This window comes from Catharus ustulatus, chromosome 12, assembly GCF_009819885.2.
Source record: "Catharus ustulatus isolate bCatUst1 chromosome 12, bCatUst1.pri.v2, whole genome shotgun sequence".
NCBI classification, from domain to species: domain Eukaryota; kingdom Metazoa; phylum Chordata; class Aves; order Passeriformes; family Turdidae; genus Catharus; species Catharus ustulatus.
The window spans coordinates 12,059,540-12,075,468 of NC_046232.1; the positions used below are offsets into that span (position 1 = coordinate 12,059,540).

Consider the following 15,929-nt stretch of genomic DNA (forward strand, 5'->3'; position numbering starts at 1 on the left):
CCTGGCCTCATTAGCTGCACAGGAGTGGTGTCACTAGAGACATTCTTTTAAAAATCTGTTGTTTTATTACTGTCTATATAAGAATCATTTCAGAAGGATTGACTATGGAAATTGTACAATTTGGGCACAACTGGGTTGTGATACTGATGGAAGTTGCACTAATTGTGAGTTTAACAGAGATGGAAAAACCTCTGTGATACAGAATATGTTCAATCACACACACTAATTTAGAATAGGCAGAGCTAAATGTAGGTTCTTTATGTCTGAACCTGTGCTCCTCTTGCTTTTTAAAGGAGATTATTGTTTGACAATATTGGGGAGCAGGATGCTGAGAAGACAGGGAGAAACAAAAAGAGCTTTTAGTTTTGAGCTGGGGGCAAACAGAAAGCCTTTATCAATGGCCACAGGTCAGACATAGCCATGTTTTGACCCAACTCATAGTGTTGTCAAGAAATAGCTACTTTATACATTTCGAAGCTTTGCTTTAAAAATTATTCACAAAACAAAATAAGAAATAGAATAATTACTGATTCATACATAATATGAAACTTCTTTTCCTGGCCTGCATTTCAGATTAACATGCCAAAATCCTGAGGTTCAAAACTCCACTTAAATAAAGCCCTGTGGACTTTCAGGAATGTCCTTGGCATAAGGTTTAATAAAATATTTTGAGTTGCATATCTATCTGAATTTAATTAATTGTGGATAGTTGAATGGCAGTGGAGCTGGTTTGTGAATTGCTTAGCTCAGACTGATATTAATGTTACCGTGTCAGCTTCCAGCACAGAGCCTAGAGAGCAGCACCCAGGGCTGCAGAGGGGACAGCATTGGCCACAGTGGGTGCAGATCAAAGTCCTAAAGAGAATTACTGTCCTCTCCCTCCATTTCCACATCCCCTCTGCAGCCCTTGCAGCTCAGATCTGCCTGGTGGTTCTCTCAGTGCACAGGAGGGTGGGGAAGGTGTGAGCTGGTCCATGTTTAGTCTTGCAGAAGGAGCCAGGGCTGGGACAGCAGCAGGCTGGGGATTCCCAGAACATGCAGGAGGCATCTCCTCCTCCTGCAGCCCTGGGCTGAGGCTGCCTTGAAGGGGCACTGAGTAGAAGGCAGGAACAGAGCGTGGCTGTAGGACAAGGAGTGATGTGGATGGGTGAGGAGCAGCATGGTGTGAGTGCTGTTGGGGACAGCAGTTTCTAAATCTCCCTCCTCAAGGTGATGCTTCTGTGGCTCAGATGAGTGCCTTTTTACAATGACAATGCTGAATCATTTTAGACTTAATCTTTCAGCCTGAGACTGGTAATCGTGGCTGTTTTCTGACTTAGTAGTGCTTATTAAGTAGAAACATTCCTGACTCCGGGCTCTGAGAAATAGGAAATAACACCAGTCTAGCCCCGAGGTCACCAGGATCTGAAAGCCAGCTGAGGCTGTTCAGGACCATTACAGGTCACAGATGCAGATGGATTTGTATCAGGTGATAATGAGGTCCAATGGCTCCAGCACATATTCCTAGAGATTTTCCTTTACTCTCCCAAACAGTCCATTACCTCAGCAGCTGCAGGATTGAATGACAGTAAGGATCTAGAGAATGCATATTTACATGGCCTCATACATTCATATGACCTTATATATTTATATGGCCTGACATCCACAACTCTGAACTTTGTTTCACTCTCAGCCCTGCTCACCAGTCACCAGTAAAAATACACACACCCTTTAGTGTTGAGCTGCTAATGAGAGCTAGTGGTCTTTTTTAAAGAAATGAAATGGATGAGACTTGTTAACGTATTTATAAGTATGCACTGGGTTTAATTCTAAGTTGGAATAACTAGTGTAAACAGACCACAGCCTAAAGTATTTTAATTTGTGTGTTTAAAGTTACACTTACTGTGTCTGTAGGTTGGATTTTGGAAATGGAAGATTTAATACTGGAACGCTTCCCTGAAAATAAATATTTGGGGCCCAATAACTTATTAAAAACAGGACGCTACTTTAATAATTTTAGTAAACTGAGTGCCTAAAACAATTTCATTGTTGTACCATGTGAAATGGTTGAAGGAACCTTGTATCTGGATAACAAATCCCGATTTAAAAGCTGTGTAATTATGAAACCATGATATCCCCACAGGTCTGAACTCATTACCCAAAACATTGAAAATAACCATTTTGTTTTATAAGCATAAGAACGCACTCCAGGGTGTAGTTCCTATAGTGTACACACTTATTGAATGCTTGAAGCATTTAGCTTTTCACCTATTTCTTCACAACATATTTGTAGCACATGTATACACAGCTTTTTGGGTATCATTTGTGTGCCATCAGTGTAGCTGTGCTGTCCTTTGATTTAGGTACCTCCCAAGTGGAAAAGCAGCGATGATTTCAGTCAGAAGAGCTGACAAGTGTTGTGATCTGTGTGTCCATTTCCATCAGCTCGTTCTGCCTGCTCTGAGCTTTCTCTGTCACATCCCTAAACGCTGGGTCACCAAACACAGCTGGGCTGCTTTCTAGCACCTACATCATTGTTTCCTTCCCATGCTGCAGCTCCAGCCTGGCATGGAGGGCTGGGGGTGCTGCCCTTGCTCCTGCACTGCTTTGTTCCCGGTGCTCTCAGCCAGATGAGCTCTGCTGATCAAAGTGGGCACGGCGCTGCCGGCAGTGTCAACACAGCAGCATCCAACCCATCGCAGCCCCTGTGCACCCCCAGCTCTGCTGGAACAGCCTGCCCTGGTGTTCATCCAGGCAGCTCCCTAGAAACCTTCCAGCACCCAGGTGCCTGGGGTTCAGTGCAGCAGGAGCTTCATAATACCTGGTGTCTCTATACCCAGCCTGCACGAAGCTTTGTGCTGTTTCTCCCTGCCTTTGTCAATTCATCTGATCGCTGTGTTCAGCCCCTCAAAACCACGCCTTATTTCTCCCTTCCCTCCCTACTTTCTTGGCACAACGCTGTCAGCAGCTCATCTTTCAACCCTAATGAATTACCCTCAGCCTATGATTACAGGGTGCCTTTGCCTGTTGTATGTACTGTGTCTTCACTGACTATTTCTTTCACCTCCTGTACCGCTATCAGTTTGGCTTGACTCAGGCAACCAGCACAGCTGGCCAACATTTTAAATAAGAGTCAAAGGGAGCCTTACATTTTGGATAGATTTTGCTTTATTTAGGTCATTCTGCACTCAACAGTGCTCAAATGTGGGGAAAGTGATAATGTGTTCACATTTTTTTAATTCAGCTTTTTCATTTCCATCATGCCTAACCTTTCTGAGGCAGCAGTAGGAAATATAACCGTAATAGGAACATATATATGAAGTAATATACGATACATGTATATATGCTTTCATATATGTGTGCACTATCTATGTCTTTCACATAGGTACATGCTGCCTGTATCCTTCTATTGTTATGAGATTTGGGGAAGAAAAGATAGAATTCTTGGCTGAAGCAAGGGAATGTTATGGTTTCATGTTGTTCATATTTTTGCATTTTTGTGACTTAGATAAAAGCTCTGTGTGTTGCAGCCTGACTTGAAGTCAGGCAAAGCTCTTTCAAGCATTCTGTGAAAAGCATATTTTGTAAGCATGACTGCCAATGACTAGATGCTTTTCAATGCATTTTCTTACAGAGATCAAGCCCAAGCTTCCAGCAAAGTTTCCTGCCCATGGACCTCAGATTGTCAGCATTCACCGAGTTTATATTCAGACGAGGCCAGAGAAGCGCATTAATTTTACCATAGGAAGCCGAGCCTACCTACTCCCAAAAACATCTGTGGTAATCAAGTGCCCTGTGCGAAGGTTCCAGAAGTCCCTTATTCGTTGGGAGAAGGATGGGCAGCACTTACAAAACTCCAAAAGGCTTGGCATCACTAAGTCAGGCTCGCTGAAAATCCACTGTCTGGAAGCCGCGGATATCGGTGCGTACCGGTGCATCGCGGGCTCCGTGCACGAAACCTTTGTGCTCAAACTCATCGGGACTGACAACAGGCTCATCGAGCCCCCGCCCCTCCCAAAGCAGCCCAGCCAGGTCAGCAACCCCGACCACAACGAGGCCAGCAGCCTCGGGGCCAAATGGCACAAGATGAGCAAGATGTGGCAAATGTGGAGCAAGAAGAACGAGCTGTACCTGGGTGACAGGCAGGTGAACGATCAGCCGTTCCTGCGGAACCTGGACAGCTTTGGGAGCAATTCAGCAGAAGAGTTCAGCTCCCGTGAGTTCAGGAACAGGCGCCTGGAGGCTGCGGCTCTGCAGGGCGCCTACAGCATGGACACCGCGCACTTCGAGGAGCTCCTCAGGAACATGAGCCAGCTCATTGAAACCGGAGACGTCAGCGATGACCTGGCGTCCCAGCTCATCTACCAGTTGATTGCTGAGTTATCCAGGCCTCCACAACCAACTACTGAAAAATGGAAGGGGGCCCAGGATGAGAAAGTGGCCTCAAAACTCACAGGCAAATCGCCAAACGAATCTGAACGCTTCAGCACAAAAACGGTTGATAAGTTAATGTTTGACCAGAAGGTTCCAGTTATTATGAGGCAAAAGGAAATTCCTCAAGTTTCCTTCAACAAAACAGTAACTGTAAGAATTGGAAATACAGTTTTTCTGACCAAGAATACTCGTGCTGTCAATCTACTGTGTGAAACAGCTGGTATTAGTGAAGTGAAATATACTTGGACAAAAGATGGCGAGACATTAAAAGCCTCTGCAAAGTAAGTAAATAGCTTCTCTTTTACTTTTGAATGACTTATTATGTCGCTATGGACGGAAAAAATCCACCCTGCTGTGCAATATTAGAACATGCAGTTGTAAAAATGAGATAAGCATGGCCACTGGGCCTTCCATCTTTTTAGTTGAGGAATTTATTTTTATTCTTTCAAGTGTCTGTCACATTGTTTGGCTTTACTGACATCCAAGTGTTTGGCCATTTCCAGGGTACTACATAGGAGGATTGACTATTTTTATAAGGTGAAGTGTTTTGGATCTCCTGGATATATTTTTTGATCTGCTTTAATCATTTCAGCTGTGTCAGAAAAAGAGCAGATTTGCCCTCAAATTAGTGAGGCTATTGGATTCATTCAGATACTAAATACAGTGGGAACACATTAAAAACATCTGTCATGGTATAGATGAAAAGAAGTCTTAGCTCTTATTCATTTTAAGAAGGGAAAATATCACTGGTACCCTCACCATTTTTCAACACACTATTTAGGTATTACTGCAGCTGCATGACTTCAATTGAAAAATAAAAATATGAGCTTTTATGGAAGTTTTTTCAATACTTCAAAATATTTCTGTTGAGGACAGTGAAATTCAGAATAATAGAAAACCTGTATTACCATCACATTTGAGAGCTGACAAATGAGTACAGCAAGCTGTTACAATCAGATATTTGCTCAAGACTGAGCAAATACTTCTACTTCAGTGCTGATAAATTAGAAGCTCACTGGTAATATTAACATTAACTTTGTGTGTGAGCCTCTTGGAATTATAGCTAGCTCTTGAGTAATGAAAAAACCGGTTCTGAAATGATAAAGGCGCTTTTGGATATTTCTCAACATACTTAACTGATTAAATGCACTGCCAAGGAAAATATACTTCTGCAGGGCTATCAATTAAAGCAAAGACACCCAAACTAAGCCATTTTAAAAAGTGCAAATGTTTTTGGAGCCATGTAGCTCCCACCAGTTATGTTTATTTTATGAAATGCGCATAATTTTCCATTAATTTGTTGCAAGTGATACTTTGATTTTTGTGGACATGATGGTGTTTTGTTTATTCACGAGTATGTTTGCTTCCTAATTTTAGCCCAGACTGATATTCTTGCACTAAAGGCATATATTAGCAAAGTAGGTTTATTTCCTATTTTTTTTCCCAGTAAGGTTTCCTATGCATGAATCAAAATATATGTGTGTAAACCCAAAAGTTATGTTAATAACTTTGCATCTGAAAGAATGAGAGGAGGAAAATGGTCTTTATCTGTCAGGTTTGTAAAGAAGGATGTACTTAAGCCATGCATGAGTGGCTTGTTTTGTTGAGACACAGGTATTTTTAATATTATTTTTCTGAATCTATTATGTAAATGTACTCAGTGTGGGAAAACACCAGCTGCAGGTTTTTGGGATGTCATGTAACTTAGTAACTTAGTGCTGAGAAAGGTAACAGAGGAGAAAAGTTGTTATTTTCTTCCTCTTCCCCAGCCTGTGATGCTGACTCTAATACCTTGCCTCTCAGAGGGCAGGTAAGGTATTCAAAACACCTGTGAGTGGAATATTTTAGCTTCAATGATGATATTTTAAAATAAAACCAAAAACTCCAACAACCCCAACCCCAGAGTAATTTGAAAGTCAGATTGGGCCATAGATTTGTGAATTCCCCAATCCTGCTGAAAGCCAAGCTTGCTCTGGAGAGATCAATTTCTTGCCAAGCCTAATACTTTTAATTGTGGTATTCTGATTTATTCACACTTTTGTTCTCAGGGGATCCTGGTTTGTGGTAGCAAATGCACTGTCCTTCCAAGGGCTGTAAGTAGGACACAGCCCTGCAGGAGAAGCAGATCTGAGCAATCCTCCCTGTGTCAATCCCTGAGTGCTCCCCTTCTGTCACCAGAGACGAGGCAGAGCTGGGACTGCCTGTGCTGCTCTGGAGCTGCAAACTCCTAAAAAGGAGCTTTGCTGCTGGGTCTGTAACTCCTGCAAGGGGATTCAGCTGGGTTTGTCCCAGGGTAGTAACCCTTGTGCTTCCTTGGTTGTTGTGCAGGGTGATCCTGGACACCCCTGGAAAAGTGCAGATCCGGAATCCAGCTCAGAAGGAGCTCGGTACCTACGGATGCCTGGTTGTTAATGACTCTGGTTTTGACATGGAGACATCACTGCTGTTGCGTGCAGGTAAGACAGTGGCATTCTGCAGAAACAGGCTTTTATACACACACACACACACATATATACATGTATACATACACATATGTGTGAATAAATACATGCACACACCCATACCCACTGCAATGTGAAACAGTTTCTTTTATTGGCAGCCCATGAAACTCTGCCTGATTTAATAGGCAGCAGTAAGATGGTCTTGTTGCTCTAAAACCACAGCAGGTGTGAACTCAGTCTGCCTATATCTGTCCCACCTGTCTTTTCTGGCTGCTACTTTGCAAACTGAATTCTGTTCCAAACATGATGAATTTAAATACAAGATCTATGTTTAGAAGTTAAATAAAGCTTTTAAAATTTACTATCCCTTTGATTTCAAAGAGGTGCCTGTCATCTTGTCCTCTGTGTTAAATATGACAAATCTGGAAGCCAGCAGTTTCTCAGCAGTTGTTGGAGGCACAATCGTGGCAAGAACTGGAGCAAATGTTTTGATTGAATGTCCAGTGAAAGGTAAGTAAGAACTGCACTGATGTTGCTTGTAGTGTTGGAATCAGAAATTTACCTTATATCTTGAAATAAATTACTAGTGTAAGCAGATCATTGATCATTAGTCTTTTTTTAATAGCATGTCTCCCATACCACTCCTATTTATTTTCTGCCTGTCACTTCAATTGATATACACATCTGTATGTTCATGATTTCCTTTAAATGGGCTTTCTTTCCAAGAAGTGGTCTAGGGCTTAAAGCCCACCAGAGTGTGGGGCTATCTTGCTGCAATAGTGAGCATGGCCAGCTGACTTGCTCATCAAAGAATTTCCTTATCCCTGTTGGAGATGCACATCTGTCTAGACTATTGTTAAAACTGAAAATGAAATCTCCAGCCGCAGCCTAATAGAACTTTAAACCTGATGGTGAAGTAAACTCACCTTTTAGATCCATCAGTCTGCAGCTGCAGGGAGGAAACAAAGAAAAGTGCCGAGCTATGAGAGAATACAGATATTTTCTAGCTCAACATCTGTGGAGGAGGAATAATGTTAATCAAAATTAACATACATTAAGCAGTTCACTGCTTCATTTTTATTTTCTAACCATTTGCTGGAAAGGTAGCTATTTTCTTTTTAATCTTACCATTGCTATCTGCGAAGTTTAAAGTGTAAGATTTCAGTCACAGCAGCAATATTCTGTCAAACATTTAAAAGCTGAGCTCAGCCTTTTGTGAAGATGTGTGAAAGTGCAAATAACCACGAACATTGCAAGTGAGTGCAAAGAGCAACCTCAGAGCAGCCTCAGAGTTTGCTGCTCACATTTATGTGCTGGGAAATGCATATCAGGGGGTGTTGATACTGAACCAGGGTAGTGATAGAAATATATATATGCAAATAGCTCTGCATACAATAGTGGCGCCAGGCTGACATATATTAGGACATGTGGCTCTGCTATTCACCATTGTACCAAGGCTAATTCTTTGATGAAGTAATATTTTCCAACTATAGTTTGGCAACTCCATGTATAACTGACCTACATCTCAAATTCAGCAGAGAGTTCATGTCACACTGTTAATATTAATATTGTTAGGATGGGTAAGCAGTTAGCAATTTAAATATAAATTAATATTTTCACATGGGACTGTAGATTTCCAAATGCTTTAGAATTGTATATATTGGTGAGCCAAACTTTAGTTATGCTGAGACACCAGTGTTGACTTAGAAAATGATTTATCTAATTGCTTTATTTCCTGTCATTGCCAAGGAAGTAAGTATTACTGTTTGTGAATAAAATAGAGCTTGCATGTCTTAAAATGTCACTAAGTCTAGAAGCAGAAAAACTTTTGCAATGATGTAAGCAGAGTTTTCCTGTTCTCCTTTCCTTAATGGAAAGTAATAAACCACTGACTTCAGAAGACTGAATTTAATAGCACCTTATGCTGATACCTTTGTCTGATAGGTGGGACCCAAAAATATGTCTATTTGCAGTGTTGTAGGATGGGAACTGCGTTGTGAATGCTGATAAAAGATGATGTGAATGATCAGACCTGAAAAAGTAATGATAAGAGAGCTCCTCTTGCCGAGTCAGGGACACCTTGGCTGGATCTGCAGCACCTCTTCCCCACTGCCCTCACTCCTGACTACTCTGCAGAGCATGTGTTTCCCCTGGGATTTCACTGAGTGAAACATCACTGGATGGGTCTTTGTGTTCTCCATGTCTTGCCAGGAGCTTATTCAGGATCCTTCTACACAGACATTACTCATGCAGATCTCTCACTGCTGTCACATCTGGTCTTTGGGACTCCTGCTAGCCCCCAAAATAGTTCTCCACAAGAAGAGCCATCTAATGAATAAAGTGTCCATGTGTGTGAAGAGTATTAGTGCCATGTCAGTAGTAGAATTCTTAAATTACTTTTAAATTTCTTGGCTGCAGTGACCTCTGAGGGTATTTTTCTGTAGAACGAATAACGTAAAAGATGTTTTTAGAATTGTTCAATCCATAGTTTCTTCTGCAAAGAAATTGACCTCTTGAAGATATGAAGGTTAATATTTTGTGCAGCGTTGGCCTTTTGGGTACATGTGTTTCTCTTTTTCATTGTTGCTAATTTAGTTCTTTTATCCTTTTCAAAGCCTTTCTCTCACACTCCAAAAATCATATTGAGATTGAAAAAAGCCCTTTGAATTGTTGAAGACCAGGGTATCCTAGTAAACAGAAAGGCATCAAAGAACAGAATAAGAAAAGCTAGCTGAACTGTACAAACTGATGGTATCTTTTTCTTTTCTCTTTTTAGTTTATATCAAGACTATTTTTCCACTAATTATAATAAACTCACTTTTATGGTTCCCACACGAGCATACGTTAGAAGATATTCATACATTCTGGAGAGATTCATATTCCATTCTTACAGCCAAGAGCTGTTCAATCAACACACATGGTATAAATATCAATACTGATTGCTCCAAATTGCTCTTGGATAACATTTATTGTATTTGCAGAAAAAAAAAATCTTGTGATTATTGCTAAAATAAACTAAAACTGTCAGACTCCATTTATTGTAAAAACTTTGGAAGTTCTAAGTTGAAGCAGAGTAGAGGGAAAAGTGGAAATAGGGATAAAATGTGCATTGTCTGCCGCTTGCTGGTGGGAGCAGGGAAATGACACACTGAGCTGAGGGTGTTTACACTTCTCTTTGCAGCTCTGAAATATCTTGGCACACAGGCCTTGAAAAGCAGAATCTGCACCTTCATCCAAATTCTGCATTCCTATGAATGCATTTTGGCTCTCTAATAATAACATACTGATAAAAAATTGTAAGAAATTCACAAAGCCTGTTATATCTTTTGCACAGAATTTTCACAAAGGTGGACCAAGTACTTGCTGTCAGTGTTGGAACTTGAAACAGGTCCAGAAAAATAAGATTTTGATTTTCCATCTGTTGCTTCATTTACCCACACTATTCCAAATGTAACTATGATGCTGTTCTTTGTCTTCTATGCTTAACCTCTTTAGAAGACATCAGTGAAGAAATATAGAAGTTTAATACATAGGATATTGTTTCTTCATCTCTTTCAGGGTTTTTTGGTATGTTCTAAAGGATGTAAATATTAGTTTAAAAGTTTAAAGTGTATAGTTTATAGCTTAAAGGAGTGTGTACAGATTTATTTTATGAGGAAGGAATGACAGTATTTATAATTAGTATAATAGAAGGAAAATCTTTTGCTCTTATGCTTTTTACACTAAGTGCATCTTCATTAGAGATCAAGCTTAAGCAGAAAGGATTGAAAGAAGTTCAAAAGCTTAAATGTGCTTTGCTTTGTGTCTTGTAACAGTCTGGGAACCTGAAAACTGAATCCCTTTGGAAATAACTGAGCTGAAGGCTGTGCCTGGGGACTATACCTGATACACTTTGCCAATAGTGATGGGCAGTACTGCTGAGGTCAGGGCAAGATTGACTGCATGGTCCAAAGCAGCCCTCATCCAAACACATATTGGGTGTCCTTTGGGACATTGGGACCTACCAGGTCTATATAAAAACACATTCCTGAGGCCTTTGACTACTTTCTGAGGCAGATAGAGCCTTGGGGAGGTGTGGGGGGGGAAATCCATGCACTGAAATTGTTTACAGCACTGCTTTGGTTTTATTTTTTTTCTCGCACACCTTTGCTAATTTGAAAATAAATTTCTTTCAATTCCTGATTCAGGAAGGGTTAAGATGGATTGTGTGAGAGGAAGGTAAAATTTCAAATGCATCCTACTTCAGCTAGCAAAAAGCTTTTGAGAAGTTGCCTAGGCAAAGTTTAACAAATTCTAATTATGTAAAGGAGGAGGTTGCCTCAGTGGTTAGCTTAAATGGCTGAGAGGAACAAGTGGTTAAATTTGCAGTGAAGAGAGAGTAGGGTGCCCCAAAGGCTGCTCTGGGATTTGTGATACTCAACATTTTTATAGAGGTTCTCAAAAGGAATGTGATCAGTTAGTTGACTAAAACTGTGAAGAATGAAGATTTGTAAAAGCTAATGTGTCTAAAATTACCTGGGAAGAGTTGCAGCAGGGTGAACATCCAAGTAACCTTTAAAAACTAGATTAGCTCAAAGGATGTTCAGCTCAAAGGATGTTCAAAGTTGCTATTTGCAGAATAAATGTACATATAGACCAAATAGCCTTAAAGGCAGACAAATGCACGTGGCTGTCCCTGAAGGGCTGACAGTCAGGGAAAGGTCTGTGCAGTGATGATTCTCAGCTCCACAGAACACCAGCACGCTTGCTGGGTGCTGTCCAAATCAAAACTAATGGCAGAGGAATGGATGAAATAATAGAAAATAGAAATTGACCATTCTTTAAAGCTGTGGTGAATCCTGTTTGCAGCTTGCTGATCTCATCTCAAAAATGATTTAATAGAGCTAGAAGAGGTAGAGAGAAGAGCAGAAGGCATGATCTAAAGGCTACTTCTGGTCCTGGAAGGTAGGAATGTGTGCAGAGGAAGGGTTATTCAATAAGTACCATGAGTTTTGTACTCTGCCTACACATCCCCAGGTGCCCATTGTTGGACACAAAGTGCAGAGTTAAGTGGACTCCAGATCTAACTAAGGATAGCAATTCTTGTATAGTGCTTCGATTCTGATAAAATTGTATTTTCAAAGTCCATGTGTATGTATCTACTTTATGATGATAAATGTCTGATGATACAGCGTGGTCCCTGGTGATGCAGCACTGTTATTCAGTAAAGTGAAAGTATAATTACACCAGCTGGGTAAAGCAGTCTCTGCTAACAATGCTGAATTGTGGAAGTGCCCGAATGCACACCAACCGAGTCTTTGTTGGGGGTTGAATGCAGAATTCACTCTAGAAGTCATTAGTTGCTAAATATAGTTGCCTTATTTTAAATGCCTGATTTTGAAAAATATTAGCCTTAAACTTCTACAGCTGGAAAAAAGATTAAGTTCTCTTTGACAGCCAGAGAGCTAAACAGAGCCCGACAGAGCCCTAGCGAGAGTGGGGTGGGAAGGGGTCTTGCTTTGGGAACCCATCTAAGGAGGTCACCAGATGTTGGTAAGAATTCCTAAATCCTGCCAGATGCTGCTACCACCTAGGAAGAGGGGCTGCTGTGTGGCTGGTAGGAAGCAGGAGAGGCAAGGCTTTGAAAGATTCAGAGAAGGGGCAGTGTCAGAGGGCAGGTCACACTGAGTGCCAGAATGTCTCATGCTGGTTTATTTCTGGTGAAGCTGGCGAGGTTCACACAGGTAATGTCAGTAGCAGCAGGTTTAGGCTTTTTAGGGTTCACTGGAAGTTGATTGCCCAGGCATAATTCAGATGAGGATAAAGGCAGTTTGAGAATTCTGCTGGAGAAAATCCGAAGGTGTAGCAGTGGAAGCAGTTGCTGTGTAGGTTACGCTCAGTGCACTGGAGGTGTTAGTGGGTGTAGGGTAAATAATAATCAGCCATTCATTGTGGGTATGTAGCTGACCCAGAATTGTTTCCTCTGCAAGCTGACATGCAAATTTAGCCTCTGAAATAAGGCAGAGTTCTAGTGAAGTGCAGCAAAATGTGCTTTGTGCCAGCACAGTTCTGCCTTGCTCCTGAATGGGAAACTCAGAATACTTTATGAGATTCTACGTAGCTGGGGGAAAAATTTCTGAAGACGTATCCAGTGTTTTAGAGCAAGTAGTTAGTAGGCCAAGGTTTTTATGGTGTGTAATATTTCACAGGGCTTTCAAGGTTGGAGGAAATTTGTTTTTGAACACTGAATATTTTAAGGGCACCCTATAGTGCAGATTCCTTTTTTCCTCTTTTTTAAACACGTGTTTTGCAGTCCCATCCGGAGCTAGAGTTTTTTTCCATAACATTTGCTGTCCCAGGGCCACTCATGGTGGAAAATGACTTTTTTCATGGAACATTGAGTATTGTAGAGGTGCTCCAGTGCTAGTGGAAAATAACCTGTGTTTGAGGTCAGAAAAATAGATTAAACTAATTTTAAAGTTTTATAGCCACTTAGGTCTATAGAAGAACTTTTTAAGACGATTTAGATCCGTTGCAAGAGTAAGATTTGCATTTTCAAGATTTTTCTAAGACTAAGAAGGTCTGAGTTCAGGAATGCACCTTTGTTCATGAAGGACAATTACAGCCATCCTGAATTTTAAGTATGTGTTTAATTGTATTCCCTGATAGGGATGGATTTAGTCTCATGCCTAAGTGATTTCCTGACTTGGAGCTGTAGGATAGAATTGTTTGATTCTGCTCCTCTCTGGATCCAGGGATGGATCTCTCATTCGAATCCCTGGGATCTTTACTGCACTCAGGGATTCTGAGCCTTTGGCAGTCTGGGGGAGTTGAATCTTTGGGCTCATCCTCAGCTGCATCTGCATGGAGATGGGGTAGGAAGGAAACAAAGGTGGCTACAGACCATCTCTTTCCTCTTCCTCCTTCCCCTTTTCTTTCTGTTTGGGGGTCAAACCAGGAATTATTCAGCTTGTAAGTGTTCTTGCTACAATCCTGTAATGAAAAAAGGCTCCTGAAGACAATGTAAAAGATATTTTTATTCATTTAAAGTCCCTGTGTAAATCAGCATTTAAGTAAGTGAGAGTCAAGAATCTGCAGTAAAATTCAAACTTGTGCACAGGACAAAATCCTCCATGAAGTCCTACAAATATGTCCCAAATCTTAAGAGTAATTTCAGCTCCTTCAAGGGAAGGAAAAAAAAAGAGAGAAAGCAGCAACTTGGTTTTGGCTTCTTTTTGCTTAGTTTCATTTCTGCTTGGATGAGAAAACTGCTTAAAACTTAGGTTTTTATTTACATGAGTTCTAAAGGGCAAATCAGAGGTTTTAGGCCTTAACTACTTGCCTAGGAGAAAAAAAATTGAACTTTTTCTGGGTTTTGATGGCATGTTTGAACTCTGGCGGTTTCTGTGCAGGAAAATAGGTGCTTTTCACTGTGCAACTGGAAAAGCCTTGTCACAAGAGGAATGCGGGAATTGTGTATTTTCCTGCTCTCTCCCAGGAGCTCCTAGAAGAGACTCAACTCTGTGCAGTGCTGCTTACCAGTAGGGAAGGGAAATCTTATCTCAGGAGCAGTAAATATGAAGTCCAATTCCTAAAGAAGCAGCACTGCAAATCTGCAGATGGAAATGTGCTGGTGCTGACTGCATTCTGGGGTTGTGATGGGTTATGAGATGGAGTTTTATGCAAGGTACTTCTGAGCAAAAAAGTAAATGCATACCCTAAAGCTAGTTTTTCTAAGTGTCCTCTAAAAGTAAGAGTTTCTCCTGATAGGAATTCCAGAAATGAAAATATAAACAGGAACTCTCTCTCCCATGAGATGTACAGCAGAAAAGGATTTTTCACTGGCCATATGAATATACAGATAAAGTGAAGCTGTCCAGAAGAGCTTGAAATGCAGGTGCTGCTTTGCCCAAGAATGTGAAGGAGCTGTATGGGGATGTCTTTATTTCTTTAATCTGTTTCTAGGTGGTCTATTAGGAGATGGAGCCTTTTTTCTGAGTGGTTTCTCTACTGTGGCTCTCTGAATGCCCAACTCTGAAAACTTTATATCACGTTTTTGACCTCCAGTTTTGAGTTCCCCTGAGAGGCAGAGTTAGAGGTCCCTGATTTCTGGCACAGAGGTGTGTCCTGGCTGCAGAGTGTGCAGAGTCCTCCTCTCTCCCAGGCCCTGGAAGGTCCCCGAATGCTTCTCTAAAGCAATCTTGTTCTTTTTTTTTTTTTTTCCCCTTGGTTCAGGACTCAGTCTGAGCATTTGCCTTAATTCTGTTGAAGGCAGCCTAACCAAAAGCCAGTGAAGAGGTCAGAGAAGGAGCTTGATTACAAATACCAGTTGTCTTTAAGCTCATAGTCCAATATTTCCCAGTCTCTCTCAGACAGTGAATTGGTTTCTATTGGTTAATACAAAAGAAATAGATCCATGAAATGCAAAATCTTGAAGGGTCCTCAAAATGTTTGTGAAGAGGAACTCAGAGGGGCCCAGCACACAATTCACATAACAATAATTAACTCCTAGATAAAAATCTTCCTCCTTGATAGTTTGGGGTAAAATGCAGTGCAGGAGTGCTGTGATTATTGTTGTTTTGAGCTCAAAGATCTCCCCTTTTGGGTGCACCCTGGGGGTGTCCATGGAACATCAGCTGCTGGAGAACAGCAGTGTGCAGTGCCTGTGTGTAAAGCATTGTGGTGGTTTCAGTGTGACCCATTTAACTGCTTGTTTTCCATGGATTCCCCCTCTCATGCTCTTTGTCCCTGCCTGCCAGCACCCCTAAGATGGCTTGGGTGGATTCCTGGTGCATGACAGCTGGACTGGCTGCTGGCCTGGGGTGCAGGGCTCTGTCTGCACTTCTCCTCAGACCTACAATTTATGTTTGTGTGCTCACATTATTCACTTGAGTAATGGTCTGATTTGCTTGTGTGTGTGGTATTACTCACTTGTTTTCCCTGAAGAGAAACAAATACAGCTCTTTGGAGAAAGAAAGAGGAATCATTTGCTATAACTTGAGTTTAAGGTGTGTGACAGATACCCAGTTTTGAACTTAAAACGAGTGGCAAAGCTATTCTGCAGATGTCTTCTGCAAACTGAACTCCAGTTCACAT

The 15,929-nt window shown here is 41.2% G+C and overlaps 1 protein-coding gene across 6 annotated transcripts in view; it reads left to right on the forward strand.

Moving 5' to 3' along the window:
- Positions 1 to 15,929, forward strand: part of ADAMTSL3 (ADAMTS like 3) — a 174,694-nt gene that overhangs the window by 143,977 nt on the left and 14,788 nt on the right. For all 6 annotated transcript variants that reach the window (XM_033071114.1, XM_033071111.1, XM_033071113.1 and 3 more), the window contains 3 exons: positions 3,614 to 4,694; positions 6,742 to 6,869; positions 7,236 to 7,364. In XM_033071114.1, the coding sequence (XP_032927005.1) occupies positions 3,614 to 4,694; positions 6,742 to 6,869; positions 7,236 to 7,364 (1,338 nt within the window). The remainder of the gene's footprint in view (positions 1 to 3,613; positions 4,695 to 6,741; positions 6,870 to 7,235; positions 7,365 to 15,929) is intronic.